Genomic DNA, 15,679 nt, shown 5'->3' with positions numbered 1-15,679 from the left:
GCGGGGGGGCACAACGGGCGCTGGAGGAGCCGGCGGGGGCCCAGGCTCATGGCCCGCGGGGGGGACCGGCGGGGGCGGCGCAGCGCGGACTCGGCCTCCTTCATGGCGACATCTTCTCGGCGCTCCGCTTGAACCGGGGGAAGGCCGCGGAAGGCCGGGCCGGGCCTGCGGGGCTCCGGGCGACGACGGAAAGAGCTGCTGGCGGAGCCCCGCGGGGCCCGGCTCTGCCTGCCGCCCGCGCGGTCGGTCGGCGCCACGCAGGCACCCTACGGCTCCTCGGCGCCGCCCCGGCCCCGGCTCGGCCGCCGCCGCCGCTGCCCCGTAATGGCGACGAGTCGCCCGCAGCACTGCCGGGACCCGGATGGAGCCGGGCCCGGGCGGGGCGCGGGGCACGCCGGGAGTTGTAGTGCGGGGCCGCGCGGGGCACGCCGGGAGTTGTAGTGCCCCGGGAGTGTAGCGGCTGCAGGGCCACGAAAGCGAGAGGTATCGGGGCGGGGGAACAGATCGCAACCCGTCCTCGGGGCTCCCGTGTGAGCCTACCTCGATAGCACGCAGTAACTGTGACAAACGGTTGTGAAGGTTATAAATAAAAACAAGTCAGTTCTGCTGAATTTGTGTAAGACTTGCAAATTGGTCCTCCGAACAATAGATAAATAAATAAAATGGGGATTCAGACTGAAATGACAACGGCTTCTTAAAGGGGTTTTAATTCAATCGAAAAACAGCGTTTGAATATCCTGAGTGCAAGCGCTGATCCCTTTCTTGTTATTTTCTGGGCAGGAACTTCAGCCTCAGTGCAACAGCAAAAAGACAAAGGAGAGTTAACAAAAAGACTACATAACCATACATATGTTACCCTTTAGCAAAAGCCTTACAAAGGGACTGCTTTCATTTGTCCCCAATTCATCTGTTACCTTTCGATCACTGACCAAGCTGTGAGTATATTCACTGCAGGGCTCGGGGGGAAACAAGCAGCCCAAGCAACGTCAGAGAGAGCGCAGACAGCCGCACAGCTTCGAAAGGCAGAACGCTTTTATTGGGAAAGAAGCCTGCTGTAGAACACAAATAAACACAAAGAGGGGTTCCTTTTTCCATTTCGCCCCTAGGAGCAACAAGAACACCATTCACTTCAGCAAAGCCCGTGCTCGGCGTCCTCCCCCGGTCGGCCTGAGAGCAGCGGGCTGCGGGTTACGGAAGGGCTGGCCGGGGCTCGGGAAGCAGCCCCCAGCTCTAAGCAGACTTGAAGAGAAGAAGAGCGACGTGGCCCAGGTAGGCAAAGATGAAATGGTTGGTCTCATGCGTCACACAGCTGGAAAAGTTCCTCCCCACAACGCAGTGCCACGTGGGGTTGTATCTCCTGTCAAACTCCTGCAGGAGCGGAGAAGGCGTGACACGGCGGAGCGGTGCAGAGCAGGGTGCCGCGCTCAGCAGCACGCAGAGCCCGGCTTAGTCACATTTACCCTCTTTATATGAGCGGCAACGCTGCACTCAGGGCTGTGTTCCTCCAGGGACCGCAGGGCGCACTGCACGGCCTGCTGCTGCATCTCCTCCGGCATGTCCGTGTCCTTTATCACCGCCTTCTGCTCGCCCATGGCCCCCTGCACCAACAGCGCGCAGCCAGGAGCCGCGCAATCCCGCGGGCGGACGCGCACCGCCGCCGCCTCAACGCTTTAACCGCCCCGGGGAGTCGCTAGCCCCGCCCCCTCCGCTACCCATTGGCCAACGCCTCCACCATTCCGCGCGCTCATTGGCCACGGGGCGGAGAGCGGAAGATCCTCGCGCATGCCTCGCGCCTGCACTCGTTGCTATAGCGACATGAAAGAGCGGTCCCAGAGCCGGCCCTGCGCCCAGGTTGCGCGCACAGCGCCCCCTGCCGGCCCGCCGAGGCTCCCTCTGGGCAGGGACTGACTTCAGAAAGACGCGTAAACACAGCATTTGAAACAACAAAGGAGCTGACTTCGGAAATAAAAACAAATAACTATTCTTTTTTTTTTTCCCGTGCCGAACACAACAGCGTCCCAGAAGCACTGTGCTGTCACCTGCAGCCTGCACAGCACTGCAGCTTCCAGCAATAGCTGCTACCCAGCCTTGAACAGGAGCACATTGAGGCCACGCACCAGGAAGAAAATGAAGTGCTTGGTCTCGTGAGACACATAGCTGCCAAACTTCCTTCCTACAACGCAGTGCCAAGTGGGGCTGTACATCTTCTCAAACTCCTGGGGAAGAGACCACAGCGAAGTTAGTGCTGGCGCAGACCTTCCCTTGCCCTGGCTGTAGATTTTCAGTCAGGATGTGTCTCTTCTCAATAGGCAGCCATTTGGAACAGCAATTAAGAAGCACTGGGTGCTGTTTGCTTCAAAGACTGTTACATTTTGCAGCTCACTGCTGCTCAGACTACAGAAAGTCAAACCCACAGCACTTCATAGCTGAGCAGGAATGAGCCCAGGAACATCTCCCCAAATGTCAGAGTTTGGCCTCAGCCCATACCAGGTAAGGGTCAGCTCTTACAACCTTGGTTAAGCAGTTCCTATCTCCCAGTTTTCAGGCTCCACCAAGGAGCCACACAACAAACTGCAAACCCTCTGCTCACCAGCACCAAAGTATATTCCTTATGAGAGGAAAGGAAGACTCCCACAAAAGAAGCATTTGTACTCCTATTGAAGGACTGAACAGCTCCCTCTCAGAGCTGCGGAACCTTTGGATTCCTTCAGCAACTTAAGATGGCAAGGCAGAAGGAACTTCATGCACCCCTTGTTGCTTCTCACACAGCCATAAGGACACCAGGCCCCCAGGCCTCAAGATGTTTGCATAGTTCAGCACAGGGGAGTGAATACAGAAGCTATGCTGAAAATTATTTCCCACTGCAAATTTCAAACCAGGCAGCCAGTGTTGCACAACTGCTACAGAAATGTGAACAGAACCTTAAGACCAATTCAGGCACAGTTCAAGTATTCCTCAGAGGAAAGCTATGGCAGACTCAGTTTCCTACCAGCTCCAGGCACTGGGACAGGCCAGCAGATGCCCTCCTGTTGCTCAGTGAGAGCAACAAAGAAATTTAAAACAGGAGGTACTGCGAAACAAAATGGGAAGGACCTGGAAAAGTACACGTTCTAGATAAGACACATGTAAGGGTGACAGAAAGGAACAGAGGGAAAGAAGCCCAGGGCCCACCGTGCCTTGCCCCCACAGAACTGGCCTTTCCAGGAAGCTCAGTGCCACCCACCCCACCCTACCTCTGATGCGAGCAGATCAAAAAGCAGGATATCGCAGCTATTTACCCTCTTTATAAGGGCAGCGATTTCTCTTTCAACGCTGTACTTCTCTATGGCCAAAACGGCACACTGCACAGCCTGCTCCTGCATCTCCTCCAACATGTCCGTGTCCTTTATCACCGCCTTCTGCTCATCCATGGCCACCTGCACCCACACCCCCGGGAGGAGCGGAGGTACCCGGAGTCCACCGGCAGCCCCGCACCGTCTCCCTCCGCCCCGCTGCGGTTTAACCGCTCCCCACGTGCGAGCAGCGCTCCGCGGCGGTGCTGGGCAGCGGGCGGGGCCGGGTGGGGGCGCGGGGCATGCCGGGAGTTGTAGTCCCGCGGGCACTACGACCCTACCCAGAAAACAAGGCGGCAGCCGGGTGGATCTCGACGTTTATTTTCCAAATCAAATCTCCAAGAGGCATCAGCAGAAAAAGAAACAGCTCAGGCTCTGCAACAGTACAGCTGTCAGTATATCCAACAGTACGAGAGAATCAGAAAGGAAAAGGAGAGCTTTGGAACAGAACACTGTCAGTACTCACAGAGCATAAGCAGTAATGGACTGATACTGCAGATGGCATAGAACTCTTAAAGGCCACACTCCTCCATCAGCTCTACTAGCAAAAATGAAGCCTTTTAGAAAAAAAAAAATAAATATAAGGAAGACTTTTTTTTGGTATTTTTCATTTTCATATCCACAACGTAACACCTTCTGCTATATCATGATCCCTGCCATTGCCCTTGAAGATCAAGGTCTGCGTCCTCAGGAAGGCTGAAGGATCTGGGCACAGGAGCCAGCAGTCCTGCAGCCAGATGCAGTGTCAGAGAGAGTCCGTGGTTTAACCAGACTTGAAGAGAAGAATAGCAACTTGGCCGAGGTAGAAGTAGATGAAGTGTTTGGTCTCATGAGTCACGTAGCTGCCAAAGTTCCTTCCCACGATGCAGTGCCAAGTAGGATTGTATTTCTTGTCAAATTCCTGCAAAACAGACCACTAGATGCTAAGAACACTTCTAAACAGGCATTTAATTTCTGGGCAGGGCAGTCAGAGGAGCAGCAGATGCTCTCGAATACGTTCTAAACAAGATAATCCTAGCATTGTTCACCTGCTGCTTAGTCAGACCAAAAAAAAAAAAAGAGAAAGAAAAAGAAAAACACAGTGCCTCCCATCTGAGCAGACAGAAGCTCAGAACACTGCCTTTGCTCAGTGAAGGTACTCTTCTCCCTCCCCTAATTCATCATCTAAAACTACAGCCTCCAAGTGAAGGCTTCACCACCAGTTTTGTATCTATGGAGACGAAGCCATTATTTGAACTCCTTTGTTCATGTCTAACACGGGTGCTGATGGGACTGTTTGTGGAAAACACTCTGCCAGAAGCTGTGTAATACCAGTGCTATCTACTCATCTCCTACGTAGCTGTGTTTTACACCTATCAAGTAAATTCTCTAGAAGTCTCTAGCAGTTGCCACAAAAAGTACCTGAGTAACATTAGGCTAAACTCTCTCTTCTCCACTATCACAGATATCTCCAGCATCTGGGGAAAAAAAACACCTTTCTGTATTATGAGCAGCATTTTCTCCAAAGGAAAGATTTTTTCTTAGTTTCATTGCTTTTCAGGTAGCTCTGCCATTCAAATTAGTCACTTCCACTAAAACTCTGATTTTTCTATTCACCTGGGCTGACTATGCTCCTCATTCACTACAGTTAATTTGATATTAAAAAAAACAGCAAACAGATTAAAAAACAAGCAGATGTTATTTACTTTGGTTTTAAGTTTTGGTGGTTTTTTTTGTCTGTTTGGTTTTTTTGCTTTGGTTACTACATAAGACACAATTACAGTAAACTTGCAGAAGAGGATGCTGCCACACGGTTTCTGTTTCAGCTGTACAGAACTGAAGAGATCCTGAAGATTAAGTTAAATAAAGCTGTAACTGAGAACTCCATCAAACAAGCCTTCTCTCAGAGGGAAGCTGTAGGGGCACTCAATAGAGCCACTGTATTTTGGCCCAGATCAGTCCCAGGGACGGCTCAGCTGCCACTTTTGTGTTCAACCGGACAGGAGACAACAGAGGTAAACGCTTAAATGGGAAGTATTACAGGACAACAGCAAAAAGAACAGAGAAGTCCATGCAAAGGCGAGGAAAGCGATCTCAGCCTTCAAGAAAGCCCAGCTCGGGGAGCCGGTATCTCTGGAACTCGTTCCTCGAGCGCTACTCGCCCAGCAGCATTCCCCCCGTCGGTGTCACACACGGCACCGCAGCCCTTTACCTTCTTGATGTGCGCCGCGATGTCCTTCTCGATGTTGTACTTCTCCAGTGCCTGCGTAGCGCACTCCACAGCGTCCTGCTGCATCTCCTCCGACATGTCGGCGTTCTTGATCACCGCCTTTCGGTCACTCATGGTTGCCTGCAGCGGGCACGGAGCGCCGTGCTGCGGTCACACGCGGCCGCTCCCTCCGACTCCCGCAGCCCGGCGCCGCACGGAGCCCGGCAGCCACCGCCCCGCAGCTCTTCCGCAACGCGGGGCCGCCGCCCCACGGAGCCGAGCGCAGGCCGCACGCTGCGGCGCTGGAAGCGCCCGGACGCAGCAACTCACCGCGCGCAGCTCCCGGCCGGCCCCGATCGGGAGCTGACGCAGCCCGGTGCCCTCCCGCCCGGCAGCCCCCCTCCCCCGCTCCCCATCCACCCCTTACCGTTCCGCGACCGCGGAGCAGGAGCAGCCCTGGCGAATCGGCGCGCAGCGGACCGGCGCAGGAAGGGGAACACGCACCACAATCAGCCGCTCGTGCCGCCGCCGCGCCGGTTTAACCGACCCGCGCGCGTCGCACCCGCCTCCCGGTGCCGCCAGCCCCGCCCTCTCCGCACTGCCCGTCGGCTATTGGTCAACGCCGCGGCCGCTCCGCGCGCTCATTGGCTACGAGTCGGCACTCTCGCCGCGTTTTACTCCTGCGTTTTCTTTCGGACCGGCGTGCTCCGCGGTCGTTGCCATAGCGACGTATGTGCCGGCCGCCGGGGCGGGGTCTGGCCGTGGCCTGCTAGTGGGGCTCCGCTTGCCGGCGTGCCGCCCGTGTGGGGCCTTTCCCGTTTGTTTTTCCTCACGGCTGAGCCGCCCGGACGCGGTTCCGTGAGCGCAGCGTGTGGGGCTTTCCCAGTAACGGCCTTAAGCGCGCTACTCCCTCCAACGTGACACAGAGCTCGGCGCCCTTGTCGTGTCTCTGAGGCGCTGGTGGTCGCGGATGGCTCGAGCGGTGCGCGAGGGGGAAACCGCTCGGTCGGAGCGGGTGAGCCCTGAGCTCTGCCCGGTGCGCTGCGCTAAGGGAGTGGTGCCGGGCCGGGGCAGCCGGGCGGGCCAAGCGCCAGTAGGACCCCGCGCGGTGGCGGAGTGGCGGACGCGCCCTCCAAGATGGCGGCGGGGCTGAGGCCGGGCTGCGCGCTGCTCTCCCGCCGCCGCGGGGCTCTCTGCGCGCTACTCTGCGCCGCCCGGGGGCTGGCAGCCCGGCCGGAGACACATTTCGGCTTCCAGAACGTGACGGAGGCGGAGCGGAGGGAGAAAAGTGAGGGCGGCAGCGCCGGGGCCGGACAACAGTCTGGGGGGGGCTCAGGGCCCGGCGGGGCTGGGGGGGCTCGGTGTGCGGCGGCGTCCCCACTCGTTTCATCCCCGCTCGATTCATTCCCACTCATTTCATCTCCTCGGACCCACAGAAGGGTTACGGGAACAGACGCTGTTCCTCCAGAGAGACCTTTGTGGCTCAGCAAGGTCAATGGGATCCTCTCGTTTTCTCGGTATAAGGAGTTCTCGGGTGAACTTTCCTAGTTCAGCACGGTGCCAGACCTCCCCAAGGAGAGAAGAATTTCTCCCGTCTGGTTTCCAAGGGGCCGATTTTAAGTCGGTCGCATCTCATCCTCACACCTCTCTCTTTGCAGTTTACCAGGTGTTTGAAAACGTGGCCGAGAAATACGATGTAATGAATGACTCGATGTCCCTGGGGATCCATCGGGTGTGGAAGGACATCCTCGTGCACAAAATGAATCCTTCCCCAGGAACGCTCCTTGTGGATGTTGCTGGTGGAACAGGTAAACCCTCCTGTAGTTCTGTATGACCACGTCACTGTAAGGCTCTGAAGTTACCACAGTAGTGCCATGATACGCTACCAGAAATTTTCCTTTTGCAGGAAGATGTGGAAATGTTTGCTTTTAGTATGTTCCCTTTATTAAATACATACATACTTGTATTTGCATACATGCTATATGTGTAATGTGTATGTGCTGAGTTTGATGTTCAAAGCTTTATGTTCCAATTTCACGGAGTTTCAGTATTTCCAAGTTGAAAAAACATTCTAAAAACCATCTCCTTCTTCTCAAACCATTGCAGGTGACATTGCCTTTCGATTCCTTAATTACGTTCGTTCCGTACGAGAACGCCAGCTCCAGCAGAAGCTTAAGCACCACCAGAATTTGTCGTGGCAGGAAATTTCTAAGAGTTACCAGGAGGAAAAAAATAATCCACTGGGGGATTCCCAGGTTGTGGTTTGTGACATTAACAAAGAAATGTTAAAAGCTGGGAAGCAGAAAGCACAGCATCTTGGCTACTCTGAAGGTAAGTCATGCTTCGGACCGTTTCAGTAACATGGTTGATAGGATTTGACAAGTGATAGCCTTCAGGTAATCACCACTTTGGGATTTAAAATATATAGCCATGGTTTATACCAAAGCTGTGCTTGAAAATTAGAAATTTTTAAAAATTAATAACAGATTCTCAAAATGAGTGTTTAGATTTCCACTTCCTTTCTCTGTAGAATGCAGCTTTAGAAACTCAGTTGTCTTCCTGTTGCTTGGGTTGTCCCCCTGTGCCACAATTCTGACTTCCTCTTTTCTTCACCCCCTCGTTCAGCACATACCCACAGGGTGTGTCCTGCCTTCTGCTCTTCCTGTGATTCCCCCTTCTGCCAGGGAACTCATTTCTGAGCTCATTTGCTCGTTGTCCAAGGTCTGACATTTGCCCAATTTCAAGGAGCGTAGTTTTTCTCTCACTCTTTTCCCATGCACACATTTCTGCATTCATATCTGCCAACAGTGGTGGCTGCGCGTGCTGAGAAGAAACACGAGTGCTTCACAATGGCTGATGCCAGCAGGAGTGGTAGGGTGCACTGCATGCACCCAGATCTTGTTTGCTACCAGCAGTCCCTGTCATCTCTCCCCTTACAAACTTCTGCCCTGTGATTTTATTGCAGTGTATTCTGAGGGACATTTTGCTGTTGCTTAAAACCTGTTCTTGATGCTCACTTTTTGTCTTTCCAGACTGCCGGGGCTTAAATAAAGCTAATATTTGCTTAATAATGTTGCATGCTCTTTTGCTTACAATATTTTCTACAACTGTTAACATATTGACTTCATAAAAATGAAATTTGAATGCTTCCTGGCAACAACTCAGGTTTTCTGTTGTTCTCTGTGCCTGTTTCTAGCACACTGTCCTTTGAAACTGCTGCTCTCCAGTGCAGAAAGCTCCTGGTTGTTTGGGTTTTTTTTAGTTTATTGTTATTGTTCTGCATCACAGTCACCAAAAAGTGACCTTAAAATCTGTTAATTCTAAATTAAGCAGCCTTATTTATAGTACAAATAACCCGAACATCTAATGGTGCACAGATGGTCCTTGGCGTTTGGGAAACAACACGGCTGCAGCAGGGTCACAAGTTGAGTGCTGATGGAGTGTGGGGTTTTTTTATGTTCCTCAATCAATGGAAACTTTCTAGCAAAAAAATTTTAAGTGTTGAAGCCAGTTTGTGTCATTTTCCACTTCAGTGCAAAATTTGGGTGAAATCTTTCTGGCAGACCAAAACCCTGTGAGTGCAAGGCATTCACACGCACACAGAGGAATGCTTTGGCTGCTATGCTGCAATACAGGGCATCGAGAGATTTGTGAGTGAAGGCAAAGATGTTGTTGTTTCGCTCCAGCAGAAAGGCAAAATGGAAGCACTGCTTTTCAATAGCAATTTATTCATAATCACTTCCTTCTGGAATAGGGAAGTTCTGTTCGTTTTGGAGTAGTCTGAGGAGCAGGAGTGATGGGAAGACTGTTCAGGATGTTCTTTGTTTTTATCTTAGGTTTGTCCTGGGTGCTTGGGAATGCTGAAGAGCTGCCCTTCGATGATGACAAGTTTGATGTTTACACAATTGCCTTTGGAATAAGAAATGTCACTCGCATTGATTTGGTAAGTTGCTACAGCATTTACTGGCACAACGTCCTTTCAGTCCATCTGATGTTTTTGTGGTTCTAGCAGAGGAAGCCAAGGAGGAACACCTTTAGATAAAGAAATGGCTTTGTCTACTCCCAAGACACTTAATATAAGTGACGTGTAGTGTGCAGTGTGTTTGAACAAGGAATGCAATAAAATGCCCCACCTTTGTTATAAGAACTTAGATTTATACCATTTGCAGCCAATCTTTCCAGCTTGGCAAGCCCTGCAATCTCTTCCTAAGGCAAAAAGGGCTGAATGCTATATTCCCCACCTTTTCTTAACCGATGACACTGCAGTCTACATGTCCCAAAACTTCCTGAAGCACCTGATCTGTATCACGCCTCTGGTGCAGGAAGCATCTGACCCACTGTTGTTTCCCTGCTTGAGCCAGCAGAGCTCCCAGAGAAGAAAGTATGAAGCAGCAGGTTGATGTAACCTGCACAGCCCACTTCTGCTCAGTGTCTTTACAGTTTGCCATAAAAAACAAGTACAGTTTTAATTAGTGAGAGTGGTACTCTGCAACTCTAAGTACAACTCTAGATACAACTCTGAGTTGTATCTGCCTTTGGGAATCACGGGCTGTTATGTGGATGAAGACAGCTCAGAGCACCCGTGTCTAGTTAGATCAGTTGCCTGTGTTCTGGAGGAGCACGTTACAGACCTTGGCAAAGCTCCTTCTGTGGAAGTGCAGCGTTCAGGTCCAGAGCACCTTGAAAAGTCTGCCCTTGAACTTACCTTAATGCAGGAACCTTTCACTGTGCTTCATCTGCACCCTTGGAAGCAAAGCTCAGTAGCTCGTATTTCTTTGAGGAAACGAGGTGCAGCAGTCTGGTAGCGTGACTCCTTGGAGAGCTGATACAAACACACTCAAGCCTCAGATTCTGTTCCTGCCATATATGTGTACTGTTCATATTTTGATGTCGTTTCCTTGGGAGAATGACAGTTGGAGCCAGTGAGACGTAAAACCTGCAGAGGCTGTTGAGCACAGTTTTGTTGTATTCCTGGTGGAAAAGACACAGAGTTATCAGTGTAACTTCTTGGTGGTTCTTCTAATGCTTCTCGGTGTTTCCTTTGGTCATCTTGTTTTGAATACGGGATGGAATTTTCTAAGTAGCTAAATATTCTCTTCTTCCCTTTCCCTCCTTCCTGTTCTCACACATTATTCCTCCAAAACCTAGAATCATTTCTTTGATTCTCTGGTGTGTCTTGCAGTTGAACAAAGCCTTTTGATTAAAAGTATTTGTATTACTCTTCTCGTTTTCAATTTATTCTAGTTGAGTCACCTCCTTTCCAGATTTGGTCTGTAATTACAAGAGCTCTGTTGGCAAATGTTGATCAACTTAAGTGTAGGAAAAAAGAGAAGAAAAATTGCTTTCCTAATATCATAGTTTAATCTTAAAGCCTGGTATAAATCTATTTATGCAACAGTCAGAGTGTTCTGGGTTTTGAGGGTCTTGGAATGCTTCCCTACAAGTTAAAGTTGGAGATTGCCAGTCAGGATTGTCTTTACTGCCCTCAGCTGATCACTGAATTGCTGTTACGTGCATGGTAACAGACAGGTGCTGTCCTACAGAAACAAAATCAGTTTGTCTGCTTTGTCTCAGGCACTTCAGGAGGCCTATCGTGTGCTGAAGCCAGGAGGGAGATTTCTCTGCCTTGAATTTAGTCATGTCAGCAACCCTCTTCTTTCCAGGTAGGAACATGGTGACACCTTATGCCATGCCATAAGACTCTTCCATGCCCTCACATTAAGAGATGGAGATGCTTTGGGCCTTTTCATTGTGCATTTAAATCAAATTCAGACTGCAAAGTGACAAAGATACCAACTTTTGGAGAGGACTGATTTTAAATTCGTTTGTACTAATACGTATTTGCTGTCTGTCTTTGCAGGCTCTATGATCTGTACAGCTTCCAGGTCATCCCTGTTCTGGGTGAGGTTATTGCTGGTGACTGGAAGTCTTACCAGTATCTTGTGGAGAGCATCCGGCGCTTCCCCCCCCAGGTAAGGCAGCATTTCTCTGCATGCACCAACGTGCAGAATTGCTTCCAAAATAATCGTGGTGGCAGCCGGCTTGTAGGCGTCCAGGTGGTTGTAATGATGGAACTGTTACTTTTCAGGAGGAGCTGAAGGCAATGATAGAAGATGCAGGGTTTTTAAAAGTGGATTATCAGAACTTGAACTCCGGCATTGTTGCCATTCACTCAGGTTTCAAACTGTGAGTCTGCTATGTAGTGAAACACAGCAAGTGTGATTTTCCTCAGGGATCTGAAAGCCCTGGAACTGTAACGAGTGCAGCAGGTATTTGCCCAGCAGTCAGATGCAGAAGGACATCGGTCGCTTTTTTTCCCTCGAGACCTGAGGGTGAAGTGAATTCTGTGGCCAGTTTCTTACCCTTGAATTTCCCTTCCAAGTGCATAGAGAATGTGGACAAAACTGAGCAGTGCCAATGAATGGGGCGGCTTCAGTCACACCTGCTGTGGATACAGACTGTCTAGTCTTCAAATAAGATTCCTCCTTTCTCTTACTGAGGTTCAAGGAGGCTACTGTAGCAACGAGAAGTAACTTGGATTTATTAAATCTGTATTAAGCTCTGATTGTCTTTCAGCCATATGGACCTTAATGGACTTTTCTGTGTTCTTCTGACTTCTTTCAAACAAATGAAAAGCTTGTAGAATAAAACAGCTCTCCATCAACTACTTTTCACTTAACTTGGTATTTTTATCTTTCTAAAAAGAGAGGAGATTTTTCAGAGAATAACTGCATAACTATTCCAAAATCAGACTACGTATGCTCACCTACCTGTGAAATCTTCCCCTCTGTCAATTCTAGATGTATAATCTCTACATGAAAACACCACACCTTTCTTTCTGTTCCTTAAACTAAACTGTTGAAGATGTGGTGCTTCTGTTGCAGGCTGCAGGGATAAAGAAAACTAAAAACCCCTCAAAACAAAACTAGAGGATGTACGAAGTGACAGCTGTGTAATGAAAAACCCTGTGTTCTGAAGGCCAAAAAGGGCAATTGCTCTTAGCTCAGCGCTTCACACGAGATCAGAATAGCAGCTCCACAGCTTGCATGGGAGGTTATGCCTACTGAAAAAGACTCAAAACACAGACTCTTTTTTTCTACCTTCTCTCAGGAAAAACAATCTTTCCTCGTATTCTTTCTTAGTGATGGATGATCTACTCATAGATTAACTCAGCACTCACATGCTGTGCATTTAGGAGAAAAATTGTGTGGATGTTCCTTTAGAGAGGAATAGAGTTCAGTGCAAGCACTAAGACAGCAGAAGGGTAGATAGAAATCTTCCAGGATGAACTGTTCCATTAGTTTTATTAGCAAATAAGCTTTGTTTTGAAAGAAAATAAATATGAGGAAGACACCTTTATAGCCACAATGAAAATACCAGCTACTACAGAGAAATCCCTGATCATTAACAATACAACACAAGACCTGGAGATGGAGGTCTGTGTCCTCAGCAAGGCTGAGGGTAGCAGGCTGCTTGGCTTGGCAGTGCAGTCCTGCAGCCACACTCAGTGCCACTGAGAGTCCGTGGTTTAACCAGACTTGAAGAGAAGAATAGCAACTTGGCCGAGGTAGAAGTAGATGAAGTGTTTGGTCTCATGAGTCACGTAGCTGCCAAAGTTCCTTCCCACGATGCAGTGCCAAGTAGGATTGTATTTCTTGTCAAATTCCTACAGAAGAGAGAACTACAAATTTAGCATTTCTTATGAGAACTGGCCTAACACTTCTGTTTTGGCACTGATCTGTCACTTCTTAGCAAGTACCGCATTCTGAAGATAGCAATTAAGGAGCAGCATATGCTCTTAAGTGCAGGGATCATCTGCTGTCTTATAACTATCTGCTGCTTACTTTAAAAAAGCTCACCAGGAATAAGACTGAAATCTGGTTGCTTCCTCCAAAGCCACGCTTCACTGCTCGTTCTGAATCTGTGCAGATTATTTTAACTTCGTTAGCTGTTCTTATCAGCAAGGATGCTGAAAGGACTCTGAAATATTCTTTGCCCAAATCTTTACACCAGTGCCAAGAGAACATTTTTTCTACCCATCATACCAGGAGCCTGCTCTGAGGTTATTTAAAACTCATCAGTGCAAGCCTAGTCTGAGCAGAACCTTCCAGCTGGTGGTTGTGTGCTGCAGTGCCTGTCCACAGCAGTGAGAGCGTGCAGGAGTTTGTCTTCTGCTCAGCTCAGTCAGGCTCCAAGTAGGAGGCAGAAAATGTGACACACTGTAAGGAACGAACCATCTGTTCTGCTTTAGTGAGAACAGTTTGTCCTGCGTGCGGTGGGAAGGAAAGCCGAAGGGTGACAAGGTCAGCAAAGCAGCCCTTCTCAAATAGGTTCGTTTGGATGGGGAGGCAATGGAAATAAAAGCTTAAAGTACTGCGAGAGAAAGGCAGAAGGACCAGAGAAGTCCATGCAACGGCGAGGAAAGCGATCTCAGCCTTCAAGAAAGCCCAGCTCGGGGAGCCGGTATCTCTGGAACTCGTTCCTCGAGCGCTACTCGCCCAGCAGCATTCCCCCCGTCGGTGTCACACACGGCACCGCAGCCCTTTACCTTCTTGATGTGCGCCGCGATGTCCTTCTCGATGTTGTACTTCTCCAGTGCCTGCGTAGCGCACTCCACGGAGTCCTGCTGCATCTCCTCCGACATGTCGGCGTTCTTGATCACCGCCTTTCGGTCACTCATGGTTGCCTGCAGCGGGCACGGAACCCAGAGCTGGAGGTGCAGCCGCGCGCTTACGCGCACATCGCCGTTCCCCTCCCACCCCAGCAGCCCCCCGCCCCGTTCCGGCAGTCCTCCCCCAGCCCCGCCGCCGCCGTCGCCCCGCACTCTCCGTGCCCGGACCCGGACCCGGACCCGGACCCGCTCACCGATGCGGGCGCTGCAGACCGGCGCCGATCGGAGCTGCCGACTGCACGCCGCGCCCGGCGCACGCCTCCGCTCCCGCAGCCCCGCCCCGAGCCCCACCTCCTCCGCGCTGCCCGCCTGCCATTGGCTGCGGCCCCGCCCCCCCGAGCTCTCATTGGCCAGCCGGCGGAGCTCCTCTCGGATTTTATTCCGGCGTTTTCTTTCCGCCCGGCATGCCGCGTGTCCGCGTCCGTTCCCATAGCGACGGGCGGCGGGCGGGCGCCCGCTCCGAAGCTCGGGAACCGCGCTCCATCGATCTTCACATTAATGTGCCTATTTTCAGTTTTTGGTTGTCTTTCTGACCGACCGACCTCTGATAAAAGCCTTTTGCCCACATCTACGGAGATCGATCAGGTCCGGCTCTAAAATCGGCTCCTTTAACGAGCGGAACCCATCGGGTCCAAGTTTGATGTCAGGCAGTTTGGCAGCCATCGCCATCTCTGCGCCGTTCTGACTGAGCGCAGCAGTGAGGAGGCAGAAGGAGCCCTGCTGCTGACAGCCTGGAAAGCTTTGGGGTCCTGGGGCCACAGCGTGCAATGAATGCACAGAGCGCCAGCAATGGCTCCGTGCGTATGGCAGAAATGAGGCACTGAAGTGTCTGCCCTGTGCCTGCAGTGACCTTCAGAACCAGCCGTGGGCTCTGAGGAGGCGGTGTTTGGTAGCTGCAGGCACATTTCTGTGCTTTTATTAAGAACTGGTTTGCTGAAGGAGTAATGTGATGACAGCTGCAAGAACTGTCTGTGGGTGAGACGTGGGGCTGCACAAACACGAAAGCCAGAGATACGTGACTTTAAAGAAACACTGTACAGCTTTTCCTGTTGATCAGGAATGTGAAAGCGTGTTTCCCTCAGGCCAGAACTGCAGGGGAAGGCAGAACATACATGCAAGGAGATGGCAGCTGGAGCAGAGGACGTGCCAGAGATGTTGGGCAGGGGATGGTGCCTGTCAAGAGACTCCTGCTGCAGGTGGAGGTTGGACAGCCAGCACTGTTCAGCCGAGGTTTCTTTTCTTTTGCTCTGTGTTGAATACGTATCAGAATGACGCTTTTCCTGGGGCTCCCAGTTTCTACCAAAACTTCAAATAATAATTATTAGCAATAGAACACCCTCAGTTTTTGTGTTTCCATACAACTGAAGAAATCTCTGCCATCTAGCCCAGTGTTACGTTACAGATCTGCATAGCTATGGAGAAAACATAGCAGGTGTAAGTCAAACCAGCTCCATGGTCTCCAAGGGAACCCGGAACTGCTATAGCAGC

General features: G+C 50.9%; 5 protein-coding genes across 6 annotated transcripts; 1 reads left to right on the top strand and 4 right to left on the bottom strand.

Moving 5' to 3' along the window:
• Nucleotides 1-559: 559 nt before the first annotated feature.
• On the bottom strand, nucleotides 560-1,851 carry LOC128084085 (dynein light chain LC6, flagellar outer arm-like). The gene is made up of 2 exons (XM_052689895.1): nucleotides 1,461-1,851; nucleotides 560-1,368 (listed from the first exon to the last, which is right to left on the bottom strand). Exons 1-2 carry the CDS (start codon nucleotides 1,590-1,592, stop codon nucleotides 1,231-1,233), a joined length of 270 nt encoding a protein of 89 aa, XP_052545855.1. The 5' UTR covers nucleotides 1,593-1,851; the 3' UTR covers nucleotides 560-1,230.
• Nucleotides 1,852-1,957: 106 nt separating this feature from the next.
• On the bottom strand, nucleotides 1,958-3,531 carry LOC128084086 (dynein light chain 2, cytoplasmic-like). The gene is made up of 2 exons (XM_052689896.1): nucleotides 3,279-3,531; nucleotides 1,958-2,216 (listed from the first exon to the last, which is right to left on the bottom strand). The coding sequence occupies exons 1-2, from the start codon at nucleotides 3,408-3,410 to the stop codon at nucleotides 2,079-2,081; spliced, it is 270 nt and encodes an 89-aa protein (XP_052545856.1). The 5' UTR covers nucleotides 3,411-3,531; the 3' UTR covers nucleotides 1,958-2,078.
• Nucleotides 3,532-3,635: 104 nt separating this feature from the next.
• LOC128084080 (dynein light chain 1, cytoplasmic-like) lies at nucleotides 3,636-14,637 on the bottom strand. 2 transcript variants are annotated; one of them, XM_052689885.1, is made up of 3 exons: nucleotides 14,386-14,637; nucleotides 5,524-5,661; nucleotides 3,636-4,233 (listed from the first exon to the last, which is right to left on the bottom strand). In XM_052689885.1, the coding sequence occupies exons 1-3, from the start codon at nucleotides 14,620-14,622 to the stop codon at nucleotides 4,096-4,098; spliced, it is 513 nt and encodes a 170-aa protein (XP_052545845.1). In that variant the 5' UTR covers nucleotides 14,623-14,637; the 3' UTR covers nucleotides 3,636-4,095. The 2 variants fall into 2 exon arrangements, with proteins under 2 accessions (XP_052545845.1, XP_052545846.1); XM_052689886.1 differs by lacking the exon at nucleotides 14,386-14,637 and adding an exon at nucleotides 5,948-6,088.
• Nucleotides 6,638-12,184, top strand: COQ5 (coenzyme Q5, methyltransferase). Its single transcript, XM_052689881.1, has 7 exons — nucleotides 6,638-6,808; nucleotides 7,179-7,328; nucleotides 7,627-7,851; nucleotides 9,357-9,463; nucleotides 11,095-11,183; nucleotides 11,381-11,492; nucleotides 11,609-12,184. Exons 1-7 carry the CDS (start codon nucleotides 6,658-6,660, stop codon nucleotides 11,708-11,710), a joined length of 936 nt encoding a protein of 311 aa, XP_052545841.1. The 5' UTR covers nucleotides 6,638-6,657; the 3' UTR covers nucleotides 11,711-12,184.
• Nucleotides 12,808-14,454, bottom strand: LOC128084081 (dynein light chain 1, cytoplasmic). The gene is made up of 3 exons (XM_052689887.1): nucleotides 14,386-14,454; nucleotides 14,069-14,206; nucleotides 12,808-13,186 (listed from the first exon to the last, which is right to left on the bottom strand). Exons 2-3 carry the CDS (start codon nucleotides 14,198-14,200, stop codon nucleotides 13,049-13,051), a joined length of 270 nt encoding a protein of 89 aa, XP_052545847.1. The 5' UTR covers nucleotides 14,201-14,206; nucleotides 14,386-14,454; the 3' UTR covers nucleotides 12,808-13,048.
• Nucleotides 14,638-15,679: the final 1,042 nt, after the last annotated feature.

The sequence above is a fragment of the Tympanuchus pallidicinctus genome, unplaced genomic scaffold, assembly GCF_026119805.1.
Source record: "Tympanuchus pallidicinctus isolate F22 unplaced genomic scaffold, pur_lepc_1.0 scaffold25, whole genome shotgun sequence".
NCBI classification, from domain to species: domain Eukaryota; kingdom Metazoa; phylum Chordata; class Aves; order Galliformes; family Phasianidae; genus Tympanuchus; species Tympanuchus pallidicinctus.
Note: the sequence above shows the minus strand (reverse complement) of the source record. Positions and strands in the feature narration are given on the sequence as shown.

What these genes read in the sequence shown, in the direction of transcription:
- LOC128084085 (XM_052689895.1), bottom strand. Translation starts at nt 1,592, where the DNA reads ATGGGCGAGCAGAAGGCGGTGATAAAGGACACGGACATGCCGGAGGAG. An exon ending in TTGCCGCTCATATAAAGAGG is followed by an intron (nt 1,369 to 1,460) that starts GTAAATGTGACT and finishes CCGCTCCTGCAG; the next exon opens with GAGTTTGACAGGAGATACAA.
- LOC128084086 (XM_052689896.1), bottom strand. Translation starts at nt 3,410, where the DNA reads ATGGATGAGCAGAAGGCGGTGATAAAGGACACGGACATGTTGGAGGAG. An exon ending in TCGCTGCCCTTATAAAGAGG is followed by an intron (nt 2,217 to 3,278) that starts GTAAATAGCTGC and finishes TCTCTTCCCCAG; the next exon opens with GAGTTTGAGAAGATGTACAG.
- COQ5 (XM_052689881.1), top strand. Translation starts at nt 6,658, where the DNA reads ATGGCGGCGGGGCTGAGGCCGGGCTGCGCGCTGCTCTCCCGCCGCCGC. An exon ending in GGATGTTGCTGGTGGAACAG is followed by an intron (nt 7,329 to 7,626) that starts GTAAACCCTCCT and finishes AAACCATTGCAG; the next exon opens with GTGACATTGCCTTTCGATTC. An exon ending in AGCAACCCTCTTCTTTCCAG is followed by an intron (nt 11,184 to 11,380) that starts GTAGGAACATGG and finishes CTGTCTTTGCAG; the next exon opens with GCTCTATGATCTGTACAGCT.
- LOC128084081 (XM_052689887.1), bottom strand. Translation starts at nt 14,200, where the DNA reads ATGAGTGACCGAAAGGCGGTGATCAAGAACGCCGACATGTCGGAGGAG. An exon ending in TCGCGGCGCACATCAAGAAG is followed by an intron (nt 13,187 to 14,068) that starts GTAAAGGGCTGC and finishes TCTCTTCTGTAG; the next exon opens with GAATTTGACAAGAAATACAA.
- LOC128084080 (XM_052689885.1), bottom strand. Translation starts at nt 14,622, where the DNA reads ATGGGAACGGACGCGGACACGCGGCATGCCGGGCGGAAAGAAAACGCC. An exon ending in GGTCTGCAGCGCCCGCATCG is followed by an intron (nt 5,662 to 14,385) that starts GTGAGCGGGTCC and finishes TGCCCGCTGCAG; the next exon opens with GCAACCATGAGTGACCGAAA. An exon ending in TCGCGGCGCACATCAAGAAG is followed by an intron (nt 4,234 to 5,523) that starts GTAAAGGGCTGC and finishes TCTGTTTTGCAG; the next exon opens with GAATTTGACAAGAAATACAA.